General features: G+C 31.1%; 3 protein-coding genes across 21 annotated transcripts; all 3 read left to right on the top strand.

Annotated features, from left to right (window-relative positions):
- Positions 1 to 34: 34 nt before the first annotated feature.
- Positions 35 to 6,181, top strand: LOC145191970 (uncharacterized). 12 transcript variants are annotated; one of them, XR_016455630.1, is made up of 10 exons: positions 35 to 1,690; positions 2,781 to 3,012; positions 3,786 to 3,897; positions 3,994 to 4,157; positions 4,277 to 4,315; positions 4,692 to 4,783; positions 4,909 to 4,982; positions 5,273 to 5,502; positions 5,644 to 5,833; positions 6,005 to 6,181. XR_016455630.1 is itself a non-coding variant. In XM_090097697.1 (10 exons), the coding sequence occupies exons 6-10, from the start codon at positions 4,741 to 4,743 to the stop codon at positions 6,133 to 6,135; spliced, it is 690 nt and encodes a 229-aa protein (XP_089953823.1). In that variant the 5' UTR covers positions 631 to 1,690; positions 2,781 to 3,012; positions 3,786 to 3,897; positions 3,994 to 4,157; positions 4,277 to 4,315; positions 4,692 to 4,740; the 3' UTR covers positions 6,136 to 6,181. The 12 variants fall into 12 exon arrangements, 9 of the variants coding, with proteins under 9 accessions (XP_089953823.1, XP_089953820.1, XP_089953828.1 ...); XR_016455631.1 differs by having other exon boundaries at positions 4,909 to 5,004; positions 5,309 to 5,502; XM_090097697.1 differs by having other exon boundaries at positions 631 to 1,690; positions 4,909 to 5,004.
- A 2,260-nt stretch (positions 6,182 to 8,441) lies between these two features.
- Positions 8,442 to 14,181, top strand: LOC145185435 (bis(5'-adenosyl)-triphosphatase enpp4-like). Of its 8 annotated transcripts, none has more exons than XM_090098204.1 (4): positions 8,442 to 9,051; positions 10,928 to 11,119; positions 12,108 to 12,839; positions 13,297 to 14,181. In XM_090098204.1, exons 3-4 carry the CDS (start codon positions 12,135 to 12,137, stop codon positions 14,029 to 14,031), a joined length of 1,440 nt encoding a protein of 479 aa, XP_089954330.1. In that variant the 5' UTR covers positions 8,442 to 9,051; positions 10,928 to 11,119; positions 12,108 to 12,134; the 3' UTR covers positions 14,032 to 14,181. The 8 variants fall into 8 exon arrangements, with proteins under 8 accessions (XP_089954330.1, XP_089954332.1, XP_089954331.1 ...); XM_090098206.1 differs by having other exon boundaries at positions 8,443 to 9,051; positions 10,928 to 11,115; XM_090098205.1 differs by lacking the exon at positions 8,442 to 9,051 and adding an exon at positions 9,463 to 10,807.
- A 962-nt stretch (positions 14,182 to 15,143) lies between these two features.
- LOC145185240 (uncharacterized) lies at positions 15,144 to 19,786 on the top strand. Its single transcript, XM_080061092.2, has 3 exons — positions 15,144 to 15,313; positions 15,750 to 16,523; positions 16,624 to 19,786. Exons 1-3 carry the CDS (start codon positions 15,256 to 15,258, stop codon positions 19,182 to 19,184), a joined length of 3,393 nt encoding a protein of 1,130 aa, XP_079917218.2. The 5' UTR covers positions 15,144 to 15,255; the 3' UTR covers positions 19,185 to 19,786.
- Positions 19,787 to 22,233: the final 2,447 nt, after the last annotated feature.

Raw genomic sequence — 22,233 nt, 5'->3', positions numbered from 1 at the left:
ACGTAAAACACATATTAAACAAAAATTACTCCACAGATATATATGTCAAGCTACTGGAGCAAACAGAGAAGACTCCATGCAGATGTTGCAACTATTACTGGCAAGTGTTATAGTCAAAAAAATATGTATGATCTATCTGAGGATGGGAAAACAGTTGATAGTATTTCTAAATCTGCTTTCTTATTTCAACGAGATGAAATACCATTTAGTACAGATACTGCAAACAACTTAGTATTGAATCCATTAGTTGTTGATACTTTAAAAGATTATAATTGTGACAACAGCAAAGATAAACTTGAAAATAAATATTTAGATGAATCTTTGTATAATAATAAATGTAAAAAAAACAATGAAACTGAGGTGTTAATAAGTGATTTGGCTTGTTGGTCTGTTAAACATAACATTACGCAATCAGCATTGAATGAATTGTTAAATGTTTTACAAAAAACTTTTCCTGATTTACCAAAATGTGCTAAAACAGTTCTTCAAACATCAAAGTTTCCAAATTCGGTCATTGACAATTCATACTGCTATATAGGTATTTAACATGGATTATTGTTAGGAGGACACATTGAGCAATCAGTAGATCGAACATTATCTATTCAAATCAATGTAGATGGACTGCCACTATTTAAAAGCTCAATGATGCAGTTGTGGCCGATTCTGGGATTAGTCGAAATTTTTAATGGCATTCTTCAGTGTAATAAAAAACCATTCTTAATTGCACTGCACTGTGATAATGGTAAGCCAAAAGATATTGGTGCATTCCTTAAAGATTTTGTTGATGAAGTAAATGAACTAGAAAGTCAAGGATTGATGTTTAATGGGTATCATTATGTTGTTAAAGCTTCAGCAATTATTTGTGATACGCCGGCAAGATCATTTATTAAATGTAATAAAGGTCATAATGCATACAATGGTTGTGATAAATGTGAGCAACATGGTAAATTCATTGGCAGAGTTACATTTCCAGAGATGAACGCAAAATTAAGAACAGATTTGTCATTTGCTACCATGTCTGATGGTAAGCACCATATTATGGTGAGCCCTTTGAATAGAACATCTATTGGTTTGATCTCCCAGGTGCCTCATGATTACATGCATCTTGTATGCCTGGGTGTTATGCGAAAGTTGATATATGCATGGATACAGGGGCCTTTAAATACGCGTCTTGGGCCTCGTGTAGTTCAGCAATTATCCGAAAAATTAATTACTCTGAGACCACATGTGTGTTCAGAGTTTGCACGTAACCCGAGATCATTTAAAGAGTTTGAACGGTGGAAAGCATCTGAATTTAGGCAGTTTTTACTGTATACAGGGATGGTCTGTTTGAAAGATGTATTATCAAAACGTCTGTATAACAACTTTATGCTGTTATGTGTTGGAATGAGTATTTTATTGAGTGAATCACTGTGCCACAAATATGCAGATTATGCTCATGAATTACTTGTAATATTTGTTAAAGATGTAGGAAACTTATATTGTCCTGAATTTTTAACTTACAATATGCATGGGCTGATTCATTTAACCCAAGACGCAAAACGGTTTGGTCCTTTGGACAATATTTCAGCGTTTCCTTTTGAGAACTTTTTGCAATACCTAAAAAGATTAGTTCGACGGCCTAATTTACCTCTGCAACAAGTTGTGAGAAGAATTTATGAAAAAAATCTTGCTCAAAAGCTATATAAAGGTGATGCAATTTTGTCAGTAAAACATGAGCTGAAGAAAGAACATTTTGATGGTCCATTGTGTGCAATTTGTAGTATTAATGTTTGTAGTCAGTACAAAGAGCTGTATACTTCTAAGTTTTGTATTAAAGTAGCTTTGGGTGACAGCTGTTTTAGATTAGTATCAGGTGCAATAATTGTTGTGCAAAATATTGCAAGATGTAGTGATGATCAGATTTTTATTATACATAAATCTTTTGAACAAGTTGAAAGCTTCTTTACATATCCATGTAATTCTAAAAATGTAGAAATTTTCACTGTGTCATTGTTAGGAAAACAGCTCCTAAAATGCTCATTATCAGAAATAAAATGCAAATATGTACTTTTACCTTATAAACAAAATTTTGTTGCTGTACCTATGCTTCATTTTTAAATATATTCTATATACTATAATTCATTTTAGTGATAATAATTGTAATATGGGTATATTTGCATATGGATTCCATTAACTTAACAAAATTAGTCTTTAATTTTTCTCCTTAAAAATGACTGTACATATTACATAGGTGCATTTTGTTCTTAGCTGTTTTATGATTTTTACTGTACTGAAAGTTACTATTTATTATTTTGTTATGTCTTGTTATTATTATTTTGTTTTTTATTTATGTTTAAATACTTTATTCTTAAGTTTACTCCCAACTGATATCAGTTTAGTTCAAACGAGCTAAGTATAGTATGTAACCAACTAGAGTTTTAGTTGCAAAATATTGTAGTTGTTAACACACTGATATGTATGTGTGTGAATGTGTGTATGTATTTTTTGCACATGCAAATATATATATATATATATATATATATATATATATATATATATATATATATATATATATATATATATATGTATGTATGTATGTATGTATGTATGTATGTATGTATGTATGTATGTATGTATGTATGTATGTATTTATTGTTTATTGTAAAATCAAAGAAAATAAATAGTATAAAATATAGATTTTCATTATACACTTTAATATTTTTAGCAATTTTACATAAGCAATAATTAACATATTTTTAATAAATATGTCCATTGTATTCAAATATGTTTTATCTCAGGTTTATATCATGGCATTCATTATTGTTGAGTTCCTTGATTACCCTGAAGACCTTGAAGAAACTCGTGAATTGGGTATTATTCCTAAGAGTTGGCTATGTTCTGAAGAAGAAGATCGTTGTCAATATCCGCCGTTTTGCAAAAACCAAAACAAAATTAATAACATGGTTAAGAATGAGTTAAAGCTAGACAAAAATTGGCAGGAGCACAGAGTCAGAGTGCTTGGAAAAGCTGGTATATAAGCTTTGTTAAATGTTGTTAATGTAGTGTATTTAAAATGTTATAAATAATAAAACTGTACTATACTTTTTATAATTTAATCTTTTCATATAACCAAGAGTTTCATAAAAGTTCATCATACAAAGAATAGCACATTAGGCTATTTATGTAACTTTAAATTTATCTTACCATGTGAGACTAATTTGAGTTCAGCTGTTTCATCTTGTGATCTTGGTGTTGATTGTTATCTTCCTTTATTTCATAAAGTCATATGTTTCAGTATTTACTTTCGTAAGAATTCACCCATTTGTCAGGAAACTAGATTTGAATCCACAAACTAATCTTTTGTGTTTAATTGTTTCTACTAATCATTTAACACCACTTCACCACTTCAATGTTATTTTAGATCAAATATACCAAGCCCTCTTTCTTTATACATTAGCCAATAAAATTGTTGTTGGTAACTTAAATGCTCATCACACTAAATGGCTTGGTTCTAGTGTCTGTTGTGATGCTTAGTGTTTATATTATTGATTTTGAACTTTTTGTGTTATGTATATATTTAAAACTCTTGTATCTTTAGATTAGTATATTATTGTTGAATAAAGCCTTTATCAAGAGGTTTATGTTTTTATTGGGTTCATCACAGTGTCATTGACTCTGCAGGCATTAAGCCCTACAACTTTTGTCTTTCTTAATCTCTAACACAAATAGTCAATTTTCCAACTCGCTTTCCAGACAATCCGAATCTTTTACTTTTATTACCCTAGTTGTTTTACTATTTGTAGCAACCTATGAGAGGGCAATTGAAAAAGAGAAAGTTGCAGATATTGAGTCTGATCTCAATCTCACAGAGAGCGAGAAAAAAAGCATTGCAAATGCTAGTCGTCTAAGAAAGCGGTATGTGAAACAGAACTTATTTAAGCATATCTATTTTGACATTAACTTTTCAATTATTAAAACTATTTTGTATTTTTTGATATCTACATTTTTTAGCAGAGTAGACTATAGTGGATATGTAGAAAATGACTGTAAATCTGATGATGATGTGAACTTCAAGATAATAGCATCTGTTCAAGAAAGAAGTAGAAAAAGTAAATTCATAAAAACAGAAACAATCACCACAACTCCAAATGTTCCAGAGTTTCCCAAATTAAAAGGTTAAAGATTTTTCTTTGTACCATTTTTTCCTATTCTTAATAATTGACTTATTATATAAGAAGGCATTAGTTTAAAGTTTAAAAATGTATAAAATCTAACTCTGTCAAAATTTTTTTAGGATTCAGTAAAGATCCATTGGCAGATTTTAACTTAAAAGGTATTATTGATGTCATGGCAAGTTAAAACTTTCATTTTAAAGGGTATATATGTATATATATGTGTGTGTGTATATATATATATATCAACCCTCGGAATTAGAAAAAATGAGGTCAGCAAAAAAAATTTGACATAAAGAGATTACCATAACACATAGAAATAAGGTCGACAATTTTTTGCCGACCTCAAACACTTTTAGGTCTGTTGATGCTGACCCTAATTCCAAGCAATGATATATATATACATCAAAATTTCGGTATATTATTAAAACTTTACTTATTACATTACTATTTATATTGTTTGTTTTATTGTTTTATATATATATTTATAAATAAATATAATACCGAAAATATAATTTTTGAGTTGTTTTATTTTAGAATTTTCAGAAGAACCAAAAAGTACATTGGCCCACACTGTGGTGTTCCAATGCCTTTTTCTCAAAAGCACATTTGTGACACTAACTTGAAAGGTAACTATTTTCATATATAGAAAAATATATGTTATATTCTTAATGTCTCATTAAATTAATTTTATTTTAGAAGGCTAGGGCGTAAACATACAAAGTAAAAAATATTATACAATTGTTTTTTGTAGGATTTGCCCAAGTTCCATTAATTGATACGCCACATCAATGTTCAATGTTATCAACGAACCCATTACACTTTCCTGTAAGTGATTGCAAATCAAAAGGTAAATATTTAATTCATCAGGTCACTATCTTTAAAACAAGATCATGTCCTAGTTAAGAGATTAAAGTTATCCTGCATTGGGTCAGGTGAGGCTCTTTAGCTGTGGCAATGGCAACTTACCTAGGATAAGGAAAACCCTGATATAAAACAATCAATTGAATTTTAGGTAGTTTCAGAATAAAAAATAAATATATAAATCAAAAGTTCAGCATATTAACAAAACTTTACTTATTATATTACTATTTGTATTGTTTGTTGTGTTGTTTTAGAAATCATGGATAAAACATTGGTCACTTTATTAATAGAGATGAAAACATCAATTAAAGAATTACAACGTCAATCCGAGTTCAACACCCAGCTACTTCAAACACTGCTTGAAAATAAGAATGAATACGATGACAGCATGCTTGAGAAATACAATCTTCCATTTGACAGTATGACAGATTTAGATGCATTTGACAGTTTGATAAAGCGAGACAACTCAGTTTTCAACAAATTGGTAAGTGTTTTGATTAAATTCAGCTAAATACTTAAATTACTCAGTATCAATTGTAGTATTATTTATTTTTTAATACTTCTTATTTCATTAATGTAAAGTGACACAATTTAAATTGGGTACGATTAATTTGTTGAATTATAGGTGATTGCTCTTGCCAGCAAAGGTGGTCAAACACTCAGAGAAATTGTAAAAAGGGCCATTAACGCACTATTAACTAACGACCTACAACGAAAATTTAACTGGACAGGAACAGTTGGACAGGCCGGAGATGGAGAAAACGTTTTCACAAAAAGAGCTTTTCGCAAACTTAATTGTTGTTTAGCGCTGCAAAGTAAGTACTGTTTGTGAGTAATGTAGATTTAAATCATCTGAAAAATTAACAAATAAAAAAAATCTTTTCAGCCTACATTTTCTAATTATGCAAAGAATTTTATTTTTTGATTGATAAAGGCTTTGTTTTTAATTAGAAAGGCTTTGTTTTGATATAATGTTCTAATTACAGGAGGAATCAGTAAAAATCCACCGACGAGATCAATAACCGAAAGTGAGTTTCAGATTGAAGTCGTTCGTTTTTTACGAGGAGCTGCAGACAGGAATGGTGGAAGAAAAATGAGAGCAGTCAATAGTGTATAGAAATAAATGTATAGTTTTTTAAACGAAAAAAAAGATGATTGGTTTAGTTGATTGTGTTTATATTGCCTCTATGTTACATAAAGAATATTGAAATAATTCTTTTTGCCTTTGTTTATTAAAAAAATGACAAAGAACAGCAAAATATACATCATATAAAAATTAAAGAATATATATTTGTGTATATATAGCATGAAAAAAATTTATGAATATATATATATGGCATAGGCCAGTTAGCGGTCAGATGCTGGCCAGCCTAAGGCGGCTAACCAGCAACAAACCGTTATTCAACCTATATCACTTTGCCACTAGCGGACCAATGTTGCGCCTATATCGGCATGCTGAATATGGACCGTCAAATAACCGATGAGCAAGCCGCGCAGGTAACGTGGCTAGCCGACGTCGGACCAGCGTGCGTGCTGCAAGAGGTCCGATTGCGGGCCGCATACATCTTGCTCACTGGGTATATATATATATATATATATATATATATATATATATATATATATATATATCTATATATATACATATATATATATATATATATATATATATATATATATATATATATATATATATATATATATATATATATATGCACAGAAGCCAGTTAAATACTTTGATATTTTGTATTTGATTTAAATGTTAAGCTAATCCAAGTAAAACCTAACGGATGAATGCTTTTTTTGAGACGCAAAAACTCGCCATATAGCCAACTATATTTGCATTTTCGAAAAGATTTTGAAACAACAACAGATGTTTACCAGCAGCCACTTGATACTGAAATAAAACAGGAATTTTTCTAAAAATGTTTATACCCCTCTCCCCATAAAAGTTTTCCTTCTTTTTCTTTTTTTAGAGGAAAATTAGTAACAAAGCAAGATATTGGTTAAAATAACTTTAGTTTAACGCATCACGAGATCGAAGCTTCATTTTATAAATTGCCCAAAAATGTTTATTAGTTTTGGTCGAATAAATAGTTGTTATTTTCAGTTTTTAATATAGACGTTTAAGAAAAACTTCCATGTTTAGTAAATCCATAAAAACCTTTTCAGGGGACTTGACGCACTTTATTAACTATTGCGCACGTGCGTTTTTTCGTAAATATCTGTATGGAGAAAATCGATGGAAAACTTCGTTTGTTTCTTATTTAATCTTTTTTATGACATCTCTTTGGTGTTTTTGTTTTTTAAAAAAAACGCAATACAAAAACAAACACACAAAAAAAGAGTTTTCGCCAAAGCTAAATTATTACTTACTCCATTATACAGTTCCAGAAATAAAAAGAGATTGAGAAAAATCCTCAATTTTGGTGTCGCAAATGATAACGGATTTTAGGTCGATCTCGATTTCAGTTGTCGATTTTCCTGCTAGAAGGTTACAATTTTCCAGATTACAAAAATGTTATCAATGAAGCATTAATCAAGAAAAGAAGAGGAAAGTTATTTGCGAGTCAATTGTCATGTATATACTTATAAAGTACAATAAATAAAAAAACTAACGCATGTTTCAATCAGGTTTAACAAGTTTTACAAGTTGTTGCTGGCACAGCCGGCTTCACACTTTATTTTAAATACGCAAGACTTTTTTATAATATAAGCTATTTTTAAAAAAATGTATCGCACAAGTAGAAATTGCTTTTACGGTCATTTTCTTCTTCGGTTGATGCTTGTCCAAATTTATACAAAAATTTCACTTTACAAAAGTCTTCAACATCAAATCTCCTTCAAAATCAAGTTACGCAAAAAAGATCGAAGCTTAAGTTTTCAGACTTTTGACGGAGAATTAAAAAATTCTCTTTAAATTTACTGCTCCGCTATCTCTAGCAAATCCCTAAGTACTCTTTTAGGTTTTCGTCCAGAATCTTTTCCTCTAGCAATCGGACTAAATCATCTTTCTCTTCACAGGATAAAGAGAGTGCATTTCTCCGAGTTCTCATTCTTCCATCTTGAACAAGATCGCATAAAGTCAATGAATAGTCGTTAAATATTCGCGCGTATTGAAATTGCTTTGTCTTTCTTCGAAACAACTTCCACAAAAATTTCTTCATTTTTCCTGCAAAAATCGTTGCTTACTAAAAATTGTCCTAATATTTTTAATTATCTCATGATAATGTCTTCCGATTTATCAAGATCTATTATGCGAAAACATAATCTCCTTCAGGGAGCTAAATAATTAAAGAAAGATAAATTATTAAAATTTACCGTGTGAATTTGTTTCCTTATTTAATCATTTCGATCGTTTTCAAAAAAAAAAAAAAAGAGAAAATTTCGACCGCAAAACGGCTTTTTTAAAAATACTTCATAACTAATCTCATTGACGCTAAAATTAAATATAAACTGGATTGCAAGATGAACTAGTTAAATACCATTTATTATTTATTTTCCATTTAAATAAATATTTATATGTCAAGCTATAACTAAGTTTATCATTTCTTAATTTTTAATAAAGACGGAATCATGAAAATAATTTAGTTTACAGGTATTGGCTAAGGTGAACAGCAACACTTTTAGGCGTCTGTTGGCGCGCTGCAAAGAAAACGTACATTTTGTTGAAACCTAATATCGAATATTGGGTTTCAAATATGCAAAATATATAATTTCTTTATTTAAACCAAACCTCAGCCTTTCATTTTCCAATTCCCATTTTTCAAATTTACATTTTCATTGGATTATTGTTTATTTAAAATTTTAGTTTTTTAACGAAGAAACCTTTTTGAAGTTTAAAAAGGAGGTTAATGGTATCCAAATCACAAAGACAAATTCATATAAAGGAGGCCATCCCTGAATGAATCGTTGAAAGTCTCGAGTAGCTCTTACATGGGAGATCATTTGCTCTGGTAGAGGAGGTTCTTAGAATTTGATCCAGTTCATGTTTTTATGCTTCAAAAACGTCGATTGCTCAATTTTTAATCTTAAGGTGAGATTTTAATTATTCCTTATTGAAACATTAGAGATGATTATCGTTGTGTTTACTGAACAATATGGTGGATGATTTGCGTCATTCATTAAAAACAGTTGATATTTTTAAATATAAAGATTGGTTATATTTTTTGAATATCATTAATCATAACAATAACAAAAAGTGTCTCTGGGCATATATAAAATATGACAATCTATTATTGTAAAGCGTTTAAAATAATAGAAAATAGCATTAAATAATGAATTAGTAATTGCATCACAAGAAATGAATTCACATAATCTGAAATCAAAGAACGCCATCAAACCCCCTCCTTACACAATTAATATTAGAATAACCATTTTCAAGAGAAACTTCTGGAAGTCTTTTTAAAAGCGGAACAATTCCTTGCATACTTTTATGATTTAAACGCAGAAAGTTAGTTCTTTATCCGCGTTTGTATTCCAGCAATGACTTTTTTTTTTCTGTCATTAAGTCATCTTTTATTTTTGTAACAGGAATTTATATCAAATAACAAAAAGTTTGAAAGTTTTAAAAAAGAGACGTTTTGTGAAAGATTTGAGAAAGAGTATATTAGTTTATTAAACTGCTTTCATGGTTTACTGACCTAAATAAATATACTCTCTACGGTGATGTTAAAGAGATGAACCCAAACAAAAAGACAGTTTCAGAATTTAAAAAACATATTGGAATAACTGAAAAGAAGTTTAATATTATTTTTAATTTTACTTGATTACTTTTACTTGCTTACTTTTACTTTTTAACATTATATATAGAATGCTATAAGTCTAAGGCTATTTCATGCTGGGATATTTCTGACCTAACAAAAAGCATTTAAATATTAAGCATTTAAAAATGATCTCCAGTTTTCTATTTCAGTTATCATATAAAATTCTAATGTTTACATCAATGGAAAAAAAAAAGGCTTCCAGAATGGGTGCCCGAGAAGAGAATTTTCTTTACTTTTTAATAAAAACTCTACACTTTTAAAACTTTTCTTTATATCCGCATTTGAACTCTAAAAACATCGAAACGAAATCGAGGCTCAACATTTACTGCTTAATATATCACAATTAATTTTAATGAAAACATTTCCTTTTAAACAGACGTAGTTACTTGTGAATCAAGTACTGGTTCGTTTCTGTTTGAATATCCTCTCACTCGCAAAACGCAATATTTTGTGGCTATTAAGTGTTTTGTGGCTAAAAAACTTAGGCTTATGTAAAGAAGAATTCAGTACACAGCATCAAGACGAAAAGTAAAAATAATTATCCGTTTGTGAAATGCAGCGTCAGCTAACAAATTTTTAATTTTAAAGCAGCGTGTCATAAACTAAAATTCTTCTCTAAGATGTCCGTTGCAATTGTATTATTGGAAACTCGTTCCCAGTATTTGATTCTGTTTTGTGTGGAAAAATAAATATCAGCGAAGAGCATGTTCAAAAAATAAGTGACAAAGTAGTAGTTTGTGGTATTCTAAACTGAACAGCATAAAAACAAAAATGTATTTCAAAAATAATCAAATGAATTTTTTATATCCCTGTTTAAAAAAAATTAATTCGAAAACAAAAGATACTTTATTTGGGTGTGAAATAATTAATAAACTGTTTTTGTACTGACAATAATCACACAAAAATTTCTCTCTTTATCCTAGAGGCTCGGTATATCCATAATTTGTTCAATTTAGATGACGTCTATTTTTTTGTTTCTGTGATTGCCATTAATTTTGGTTATATTGGATTTTGTGATAAACCTCAGTAAGCCAATTATCCGACAACGTTTTATATTCAACGTAGTATACATATTATCTTACTCTTCCTTTTGTATTTTTTGCTTTGATAAAGTTTTTTTTTTAAATGATGTGTTTCTTTTGCTAGAGTGCTGGCATAAATGTGCAGACCAATTTAAGATGGTGGAGATAAAACTGCTCTCATTTTAATGGAATGCGTCTTCGTTGTCATTTCATACACGTCCATCTAATTATTACGAATTAAGAGGCTGAATTTATTAAGTCGTTTGTCAACAGAGGAGCTGACATCGAAATCTATGCAAACTTTATATAGACGTAGGTAGTAATTTTAAGTTAATTTGATTAAAATATTTTGCGTATAATCAGGCAGCTCATTTCGTTAAAGTTTTATAAAGTTTTAGTTATATATTATTTCAAATATAACCGAATTTAAATTTTAAAACCGAAGATGAACTAGAAAAACATTCGTAATGTCTCTTATGAAATGATGCAACTTAAGGAGATTTTTTTTAGCTATGAAATTGCAGCTTTTTACATAAACTTACATAAACAAAAACTTACATAAACAAATGGAAAAAGATGGAAACTGCATATTTTAAATGCGTAAAATATAACAGCAATAATTTTTTCAACAAAATAAAAAAATAAATGGTTGAAATTCTTTATTACTGCAAAAGATAAGCCCAACAGACTCCGAACTGGATTGTTAGCAAAAGTGTATGAGCCACGCGGCTCTAAAGAAATTTATAAAATACATGTATTTTGCTTTTATTTATAGGGAGTCCATGGATTTTTTTTGGTGGACAGAACAATACTCACGTTTGTGAGCTTGAAATCTCTGTGAAACTCTTAATGTGTTGTTTATTATAAATTATTCATTCGCCGCATTGGATGGCTAACAAAGTAATTTTTTAAATCTCTAGGTTACGAATTTGACAAAACCAAATCAAAAATATGAAAACTTTGACTAGAAAATTTCTTTAAGTTTTACTTTTTATCACAGATGTTTTTAAGCTAACTAACCGTCTAACAATTTTTAAATCGGGCAAGTAAAGAGCATGCTTTACTGTTTTGTTGTTGTTATTGTTGTTGTTGTTTTTATATAATTTTAATAGCATTTAGAGACGAACTCGGAGACGAATGTCGTTTGTTGTTTGATTTTACGAAAAGGGTTTTTACGAACGAAAACTTTTTGGTCGGTTTAAATAGATTAGAGTTTAAACTAATATTTTTATTTATTAATGCATTTCTGTCTACTCTTTTTTCTTCAACTGAATTTAGTATGAATTCCTCTTTCCTTTTTATAGTGTACGAATCTGCATGCTTCTTTGCAGATGGATTCTAGGATTTTTTTTATTGTCTTCTGCGTCACCGTCACGGGAACAAACTCGGTTTTAAAAAAAGAAAGGCAAACAGTAATCATTTTATCTTTCGATGGATTTCGTTACGATTACGTAGATCGTGAAAATATGAAGCACTTCAAAGAGTTTGCCAGACAAGGTATTAAAGCTGACTCTTTGAAAAGTTCATTTGTCACGAAAACGTTACCAAATCATTTTACGATGGTTACCGGACTATACGAGGAATCACATGGCATAGTTTCAAACTACATGTATGATTCGAAATACGATGAGTATTTTGACCCGCTAACGTCTTCAAAAGAGTCAAAATGGTGGAACAACGCAGTTCCAATTTGGATCTTAAATGAGATCCAATATTTTCAAGATGGTAATAGAACCAGGAAAAGTGCCACAATCTATTGGCCAGGATCAGAAGCAATTTACAACGGACACTGGCAATATTACACCGAAAAGAAGTATAATCAAAACTACACGTTTAAAGCTCGAATTGATAAAATAGTAGATTTATTACTTGAGCCAGATCCAGTTAATTTTATTGCTTGCTATTTTGAGGAACCAGATTATACAAGCCATAAGTATGGTCCAGACCATGTAGCCACATCGAATGTGCTTCAAAAAATAGACAGATTATTAGGTTATTTTACGACCAAACTGAAAAAAGCAAACTTATACAATAAAGTAAGAATTAATTTTTATTCTAAATTAGTTAAAAACTCATAAATAAACTTTGATTCTAAATCAGTAAACACTCACTTAATAGACTAATATTGATGCATTTCTGTACTCTCGTTTGCTGTAAATTGTCTAACGCCAAGTCGGTCGGTCACACACTTCAACTTTTCTTTGTATTGTGATTCCTGGAATACAGTGGTACGAAACTGCATCGATGACAATTATTTTGTACTATTAATTGAATAGCTTTATAGTATTTATGTCTAAAATTTGTTTAACCTATTGGTTATACAACTTACTTTTACCTTAAAGTACTTATTTAAAAAAATGAAAACCACTGTTAGCTATATTTTTGTACGGTTTACCCTTTAAGTTTAAGGTATAATTTTTTAAGTTATACAAAATTTATATTATAGTTTTTAAATCTAATCTATTATATACTGAAATCTTTATTTATAATTAGGTCAATACAATTATTGTAAGTGACCATGGAATGGTATTTGTAAAAAAAGAAAACGTTAAAACTCTCACAAACTTTGTACACCCTGACACATATGATCTTCATAGCTACGGAACATTTCTTTTAATTCAACCAAAACCTGGTTTACACGAAGAAGTCTACTCTAATTTAACTAAAATTGCTAATTTAAAAACGTATAAAAAAGAAAATATACCAAACCAATGGCACTATAAGAACAACCGAAGAATAACAGACATCTTTTCGGTGGCAGATTCTGGATATTATATTTCACCGAACGAGAACGTAACTGCTGGAATATTGGATGACTTTGGTGACCACGGTTACGATAACAACCTAAAAGAAATGCATGGAATATTTTTAGCTCAAGGCCCAGCTTTTAAAAACGATTTAAAGGTTGGCTCAGTAGAAAATATTGACTTATATGTTCTAATGTGCCAGATTTTAGAACTAAAACCGAACCCTAACAACGGATCACTTGCTAGAGTTTTGAACATGCTAGAAGAAAAAACGTTATTTTCAATAATAAAAAAGAACCCCACATTTATTGTTATCTTACTCTCTATTTGCGGGTTATTTGTAGTTGCAATATTCTGTGCATGCAGCATTTCGTGTTTTTCCAGTTTGAAGAAATCAGCGAAGTACGCAGCACTTTATCAACAAGAAGTTCCTTTGGCAGAATGGTCTGAAGATGAAGAATTTTATGCAAGAACAAATTGAGAGCTTTGTTAGTTTTCTGCCACTGAAGCCATTTTTTTCTATTACATTTTAAGTATTAAATACTATTTGTAAGTATAAGTATTCATATATTTATTAGTATTTTTTGAAAAGTTAGACTTTAATATATAGAAAAACTGTGAAAAAATTGTGTATGATTTTAATTATTTGGGGATAAAATCCAACTATGCTAACCATGTTGAAACCAACCAAAAGGTTGACAGAAACTTTCGAACCACCGGATGCTCTCAACAGCTGAAAGTTTCATGAGAAATCCTTCAAAGTGCGATCCTCTTAAATTTTAATGTTAAGTTGCACTCAGGAGGAAAAGGTTTTCTTTAAAGAAGTTAAAGTAGTTTAGTTGCTTTAAACGCGGCTCAACAGTAACTGTAGACCACATTTCTTCTTTAACCGCATAAAAAAGGATGCGTATTTTAAAAAAATGTTTAGACGTTCTTTGGTAAACAAAATTGAGAGTTTTTTTTAAGAAAATTTTCCTTTAAGAATGAGCAATAAATTTTAAAAATGATCAAAAAATTTTAAAAGTTATGGGAATTAAGCTCTATGGGGAGATTTTTTCAACTTTTTCTTTTCGACAACCTTTTCGACAACTTTTTCGTTTTTCTATTAATCGCTGTTTTTCTGTAAATAACTGCGAACATATATTCGTGCAGATTAAATATTAAAAAGTTCAATCTATAAGCGAAGTTACTGTTTTATACCACTTTGGAAATGTACGAATTTTTTAAATTGCAAAAGGTTTTCTGTTCATCTTTCTAATATTTCTTATAAAGTTTGCCAGTAGATTTTAGTTAATATTTCAAGAGCCGCACAAAAACAATTTCGGTGATTGGACCGTTGTGGTTATCGAAGTTCTACGGCTTCTTGTCATACAAACGGTTTCTTGATAAATGCGCATGCAGAATATCAAAGTAGTAAATTTTTAAATTTAAAAGTGCGGACAAATAAAAATTTAACATTCAAAACTTTTCTATTAAGAAATGTTCGAAAATTGATTAAGTGCAGAACATGCGACCGCGGTTTCAAAATGAAAGAGATAAACGGTGTTTTGCTATTCATTATAATTCACCTGTTTCACGCTTCACTACAGTTCTGCTATTTGCAGACTGAGAGACCAATGAGAAATCGAAATAGGTTTGCCTAAATATGAACTCTAATTATAAAATAATTATTGCTTATAATGATAAACAAATATGATCTTTAATTATGTGGAAACGATTAATTGTTATGCTTTTATTGGGAGTGGTGTATGGGAAACAAGCAAGTAGGTTTTAGAGTTTTTAAGAGCTGAGTTTTTTTATTGAGAGTTCAGTGATTTTTAAAACAAAATGTTTGAGTAATAACGGGTTTGATTTTACATGTAAGCCGAAATCAAACTCAATAACAAAAGGCAATAGTTGGCAGATTGCTGACGAAATGACAATTATCAAACAAACAAGAAGCACTTAGTTTAAAATGTTAGTTCGGCATGTACCGAGAATTACAAAATTACGCGCTGTAAAATTTTTCTAAGATGTTTATTTAGTTATTTCTCTTTTCATTCAAGCCCCCCCCCCTTTTCTCTCTCTTCCCCCCCCCCTCCCCTTAAATTTATCTTCCATGTCTAAACATACTCAGAGCGAACTCTCATCATGCATCAGACTACACACGTGTATGAGGCTAAATCAATAAAAATATATTTTTTTGGCTTATTTTAATAGAAGATCATGCAGCAAAAACACACACCCGTTTACCTCGGTTACACCATCCTTCAAAACGAGGTACAATTGTTACAACCAGCAATAATGAATATACTGGGACAAAACCTTATCGAAGGCAAGAGGTGATACATGCTCTAAATGAAAAAAATTTAGAAAATGACGATGATATAGAATCCTACGGAAAAGTAATCGACTCCAACGAGGATGAGTTAGTCACAAAAAAAGAAAGCAATGCCAAAGCAAAAAGTTTTGTTCCAGATGGCAGAAGCTCCAGACCAAACTCAATAGTACGTACTAAAGAATTGATTGCAAAAATAAAAGAGATCCAAGATAAACTCTTTAAAAGAACTAGTTCCAAAGAACTAGCAGACGAGTTGGACCAAATGACTCCTGATTCTTCTGCGCAATATAGTAAAAATAAGCATTTAACTAACCTGGGTAAAGAAAATGTAACAGCTAGTAAAATTGAGCAAGACTTTTTTCAGTTAGAAATTAAATCTTTGGATGAAGTCATAAAGAATATTTCAGCAAAGAGATTTATGAAACAAAATGAGTTTAACAAGACTACAAAAAATGTTATAAACACCAATAATGTAGCGCCAAAGATGATTGATGATTCTAACAACCCTGTGAGAAGAAAAATCATTCCTGAAGAAGTTGTTGATAAAATTTTAGAAAAATTTCAGCAACTGAGATCAGAAGCAAAACATATGGCATTGTTAGAAACACAACGCGATAGTTTAAACGAAGGAGCCAGCAATAAACAGGTTCAAGGTAAATTGAATACACACCACAACCTTTATAATACTTATGTTTTTATCACACTTCATTATTTCTGAAAAAATTAAGTAATAACACTTTTGTTTGTTTCCAGGCTTCCAGGTAGACTCATCAGCTTCAAATCCCTATGCTAGCATTGGACCAGCTAAAGAAAATCTTGAACTTAAAAATCGTACTGGAATTGCGGTAAAATCAATTGGTGTTGATTTAAAACAAGACAACTCTTTATCTTTATCTCTTGCAGACCCATCTACCATATCGTTAAATAATCAGTTTGGAGGGGTGCAGATACCTATTGAAAGTAGTGCGGCAGATGCTGTAAAAGACCTTGGTAGTGTAAAGCAAATGCCAGGGGTTCCGTTGATGTTTATAAAGAGTGGAGAAGCGTTAGTCCCCGTATATGGCAGTGATTCTCACCCAAAAATATCCTATACTGACACAGGTATGGCACAATTAAAGTCAAATCCATCGGTAGGTCTACCTAGTTTACCATCTAACATAGTTCCACTATCTAGTCCTCAGCAACAAGTTGCTACATTTATGGGACTTAATCCGGTGAATCAATTTCTTCAAACCACACAGTCTATGCAACAATCGAGACTCCCTTACATAAACAACTTTATTCCTGCTCAATTGAACCAAGTTCCAGCCAGCTCACGTTGCGAAATACCTGGTACTATTTGTCCAACTCCAACAATTGCTCAACTTTTTCAACAGGCATCACGTTTACGTCAGCAAGTTCAACAAGAACAGCTTGAGCACATGCAGCAATCAGGTAGAAACCTTATGACATTACCATCACAGCAGCAGTCACAGCAAGAGCAGTACTTTCGTGAATACAATCAGCGTCAACAACAAATTCAACAGTTAGAACAATTTAAGCAGGAGCAGCAGCAACTTCGAGCGCAGCAGCAACAACTGGCTGCTGGTTTATCAAACTTTGCACAAAACAATCTTGAGAGCACCGATAAAGATTTGCACAATCCTGAAAATATTGATAGATCTCAAGATAATTTTCCTCACTTCTTCCCGAGAGAAGAGTCTCTGCAGCAACAGCAGCATCATGCAGAAGCAGACTATCCTATAAACAATTTATTTTTAGGAAATTCTCCATCTATTCAAACCGAACCATCAACTGTTTCACTTATAAATGATATTTTAAAAACTCCAGAAATGCCTCGTTTAGCTGCACAAATTATGGATGAAAATACTCCTTTTCAATATAGAAATCAGAATGAGCAAGCAAGTGCAAGAAATTTTAATGAATTGCCAAGTGGTTTAACTAATTCAAATAGTGGAGGAGTTCAAAGCATGCGTACCGGTGACATTCAGTTTAACTTAAAACAGAACCTGGCAAGATCAAATTACCCAGGAGAATCGTCCATGATTGGAAGTTCACAAAATTTTAATCACGAGCCTTTAGCGGCCTCGCAACTCCTTCAAAATTATCCCACAAACCCAGTGTTTCCTCTTAAAAAAAACCCGTTTTCGGAAGCCAATCCAGAACGTGATGATGACGACGATAGCCACTTCTTTAGGGGAAAGAGTGTTGCTTTAAATGATATATCTGACCCACCATCAGAGCAAACCGAGGAAGAAGAAAGCCGTTTTCGTAACCAAAATCCGGATGAACTTTTGAATTATGCAAACATGCGAACCATGCAACGCAGTTTTCATCCCGATAGTCGTCCAACTGCATCGATTGATTCCATGAATGTAGATGATGATCGTATGTCTTACGATCAACGAGGTTCTCAAAGAGCCTTGATGAGTGTTGCAAATGGCGTAGATCCGTCATCTTTACTCGACAAAATTCAAGGCACTGAACTTAAAGGAGGTCTCCTAGGGGCAGGTGATCCAAACTGGTTTAGTCCAACGTTTAAACACAGAGAAGATAAAGAAGCTATATCAGATGGTTCACCCGACGATCTTTTAGAATCTCTCCGAAAACAAAATGATAAACTATTTGATAAAGACGGACGAGCATTAGCAATGGAGTTTAGAAAAAGTCGCCTTCAAACCGACTATGGCCGATCAAGAGCGGGGATCCCTGATGGAATAGATCCAAGTTTTGCTGATGAAATCCACGAACCCCTTCCTGAGCGATTTGATGAAAGTTCCAAAGAAAGTTATTTACAAAATCATCTTAATTCAAACACAAACAATCTTTTTCAAAATGGCCACTCAAGATCCACCTACCAACCAACAGAGTTCTCAATACTTTCGGGAGACATGGTTCAATATAAACATGGACGCATGTCTGTTGATTCATCGAATGTTATAAATTCGTTTCTTTCGGAATCGCCGCAGTACAGAAACGAGATTCTTCGACCAACATCGTTCCTTAATAAAAATGACTCTCTAAATAAAGGTATAGTCAGAGCAACAATTACAAAAAACTTACCTGACGACTTTATAGAACTTAGAGTTAACGGTGAAGCATTAAATGACAAAGCTTCCGTCAGAAGCAATGTCAAAAGCGAAAAAAAGGGTAATCATAGTGGAAAAACATTCCGTTCAAAGGGTCCAATTCAAATTCAATTATCACATGCTATAGATAAGAAAAAAATAATAAATATAATTACGCAATCGAAGTACAATGTTACGGAAGATAGAAAAAGAGCGAAAATTAGCAGAGTCAAAGTTGCAGTATAGTAGACTCGCTAAAATTTGTACAAATGAATGAATGTTGCTGTGAGCAACAGTAAAATTACAGTAAAAAAATTGTAATTGTATACAATGTTTATCAAAACAGCAGTTAAAACAGACACCGTAAAAGTTTTGGAGAACATGCATACAAAAATGTGAAACTGCGGCAATAGCAAAAAAGCAAAAAATGTAGGACTTCTTTACCAGTTGCTTTATAACACAGATCAAGCATGTTAAAGATTAAATACCTCGACCTTAAAAAAACAAAAAATATATGTCCCATGAAGTTCGAAGAATTTGTATGACCTTTTAAAACTCTTGATTAGCCCTGCTACAAAGTATCCCTATAGTCAACCAAATATTCGCAAATGGTTTTTTTTACGTTTTCTTTTGAAGAAATACGCAACATTTTCGTTTATCTAGATGTGTAAATATGTGAGTTGTTGATGACGTCACGAATAAATGTCTCAGCGAAAATGAATTTGGTTTTGTAAGCTTAACGATTTATCATTTTTTCAGATAAGTTTTTTAAATTTAACTATGTATTATCTTCAGAGTTTGTATTTGCTAATCTATTTTCAGCATTTAGACAATTCAAACTTAATCAACTTTAGTAGTTTTCATTATCAGGATTATCCTTGGCATTATTTTAGGGGAGGGGAAAATTTGCCAAGTTAAAAGTTTTTTTTTTTTTTTTTTTTGAAGCGTTCAGTACAAAACTTCAATAAAAACTGTCGAAAAGTAAATTCCAAATACTGCTTCCCAGATTTGACTTTTTAAACTTAGGGTGGTTTTTAAGCAAACGTAGATAAGCAATTAACAAAATGCAAGTTTTATATATCAAAAACTGAAAGAAAAACTACCGTCAAACGGGGTGACTTTGATAGGTTTTCGAGCATTTTTGCAAATAAATTCTTTCGTATAAATTTTTTTTTGAATTTTATTTTTTCGATGTAACATTATACCTTTCCTTTATAGGATTCCGTTAAATATAATTTTTTTTTTTGGTTCTAATATATATTTTTTTAAGTCAAAAATGTTATCTATCTCAATCCTTCGTTGGGGGTGACTTTGATAGTTTATTATTTCTTAAAAGCTTATTAATTAAGCCACCTTCACAAGTGCCATTAATATTTTTTTTTTGGAGTTTTACTAACTTACAACACAATTTATAATATATTTTTAAGATTTTACGGTTTTTTTTGTGCGCACATCGCACAGTTTGACTATCGGTTTCAATTTCACACTGACTTTTTATATGACGTTCTATACTGCTTTTAAGCACATTCCAGTCAGCTGTTTCCATTTGTTTATAAACTAGACATTTACAGATGGTTGTTAGTTTAGTAGTTTGTTAATAGATGTTGTTTATTATCTTTGTTTTGAATATATTCACTTACACACTTCACACGGTATTTTGCTATACCTGTGAAGTGTGAACTCGTTTGAATATTGACAAAAATGAGTGGTATATTACAGTGGTATTATAACTGGAATATACCACTTGAACATCTAAGTATAGATTTTTAGAAAAAAATTTATTCCAAAAAATTAAAATCATATGTTTTTTGGTATTTTTTTGGTACATGTAAAAATCGTTATTTTGTTGTTTAAGTCTTGTTAATCCCAACACATTTGCACAAGCTAGAATCACTTCACAATCATTAAATTTTCAAAAATATACGCAAAATATAATAATGTACTAGGAAAAAAACAAAAAAAGTTTCTAATTTTGCAAATACATCTCCAAATCAATACTTTTGAAACTAACAGGCAAAATTATCAAAGTCACCCCGCGTATCAAAGTCACCCCGTTTTACGGTACTTATCCATCCCTTTAAGTATTAAAAAGAAAAAAAAAGAAAAATATAGTATCCTATATATATATATATATATATATATATATATATATATATATATATATATATATATATATATATATATATATATATATATATATATATATACTGTTAAACCTTCACTCCCCATTGTTTTTGGCTTTTGAGCATGTTTCAGCAATATTTATAGGTCGGAAAAGAAAATCAACTTGTGAAGAAGATAAATTGTTTATTTGTGAAGCTAAAGTGAACCCGTTCATCTCCAGCAACACAACTTAAAATTAAATGAAACGTTGCCTATAATCAGAGGATGTTAAAAAGAAACTAATTTACTGGTAAGAACTCCAAGTTATCTGCCATTTTTGAAAAGCTGATATGATAAAGCCAGAAAGTATTCTTGCCGTAAATATTCTGCATAGTCAAATTAGAAATGGGACACTGTTTTGTGTATAGATAAAGCTAAGTTTATGCTTTTGAACCAAATGTTAAGCAGTATGTAAGCAGACCACCAATTAAGAATTTGATTTACGCTACACTAAAGAAGAATAAATATTGGCAGTCGAAATGTGGTGTGGGAATGTTTTTCTTCGTCTGGTGTTGGTCTTATTCACATAAAAGATTTTGTGACAACTGGTATTTATAACAAGATATTTGAAGAAATAAAGCTTCCATATACTGAGGATAGCATCAGCAGGACAAAAATCTTAGGCATAAAATTTCTACAGCCAACATAATTTCAATTATTCTAGAACTTCCTCAACAATAGCTAAAATTTGCATAGGTTGAGTCATAGGCGCCGAGTTCACGGGGGCAACAGGGGTAGTGCCCCCCCAGGAAATTTATACTAATATTATATTATCACGGATTATCTCGGGGGCGAATAGATACTCTCGCCCTCATGATAATCCGTGATAATATATTATCAGTATAAATTTTCTGGGGGGGGGGGGCACTGCCCCTGTTGTCCCCGTGAACTCGGCGCCAATGGGTTGAGTCCACTATCCACTATTATTATCTTAAGAACAGGAGACCAAATTATCAGAATAAATCACACTACATGCGGGTTCAGGAAATCTCCTCTATCCACAGCTACTTTTACAAATATATTGTAATATTCAAGTAGTCTTTTATTTATCATATGACATTTATTACATGACTTCTCATTTATTCTTGGCAAAATCTAAACTGCATTTATTTTTGAAGTTAGTCTCCGAAAA

Source organism: Hydra viridissima, unplaced genomic scaffold (genome assembly GCF_058129835.1).
Source record: "Hydra viridissima isolate aposymbiotic clone 2 unplaced genomic scaffold, HvirCarnegie_v1 scaffold_9, whole genome shotgun sequence".
Lineage (NCBI taxonomy): Eukaryota > Metazoa > Cnidaria > Hydrozoa > Anthoathecata > Hydridae > Hydra > Hydra viridissima.
The sequence above is the reverse complement of the archived record's forward strand: the minus strand, read 5'-3'. Positions and strand labels throughout refer to the sequence as shown.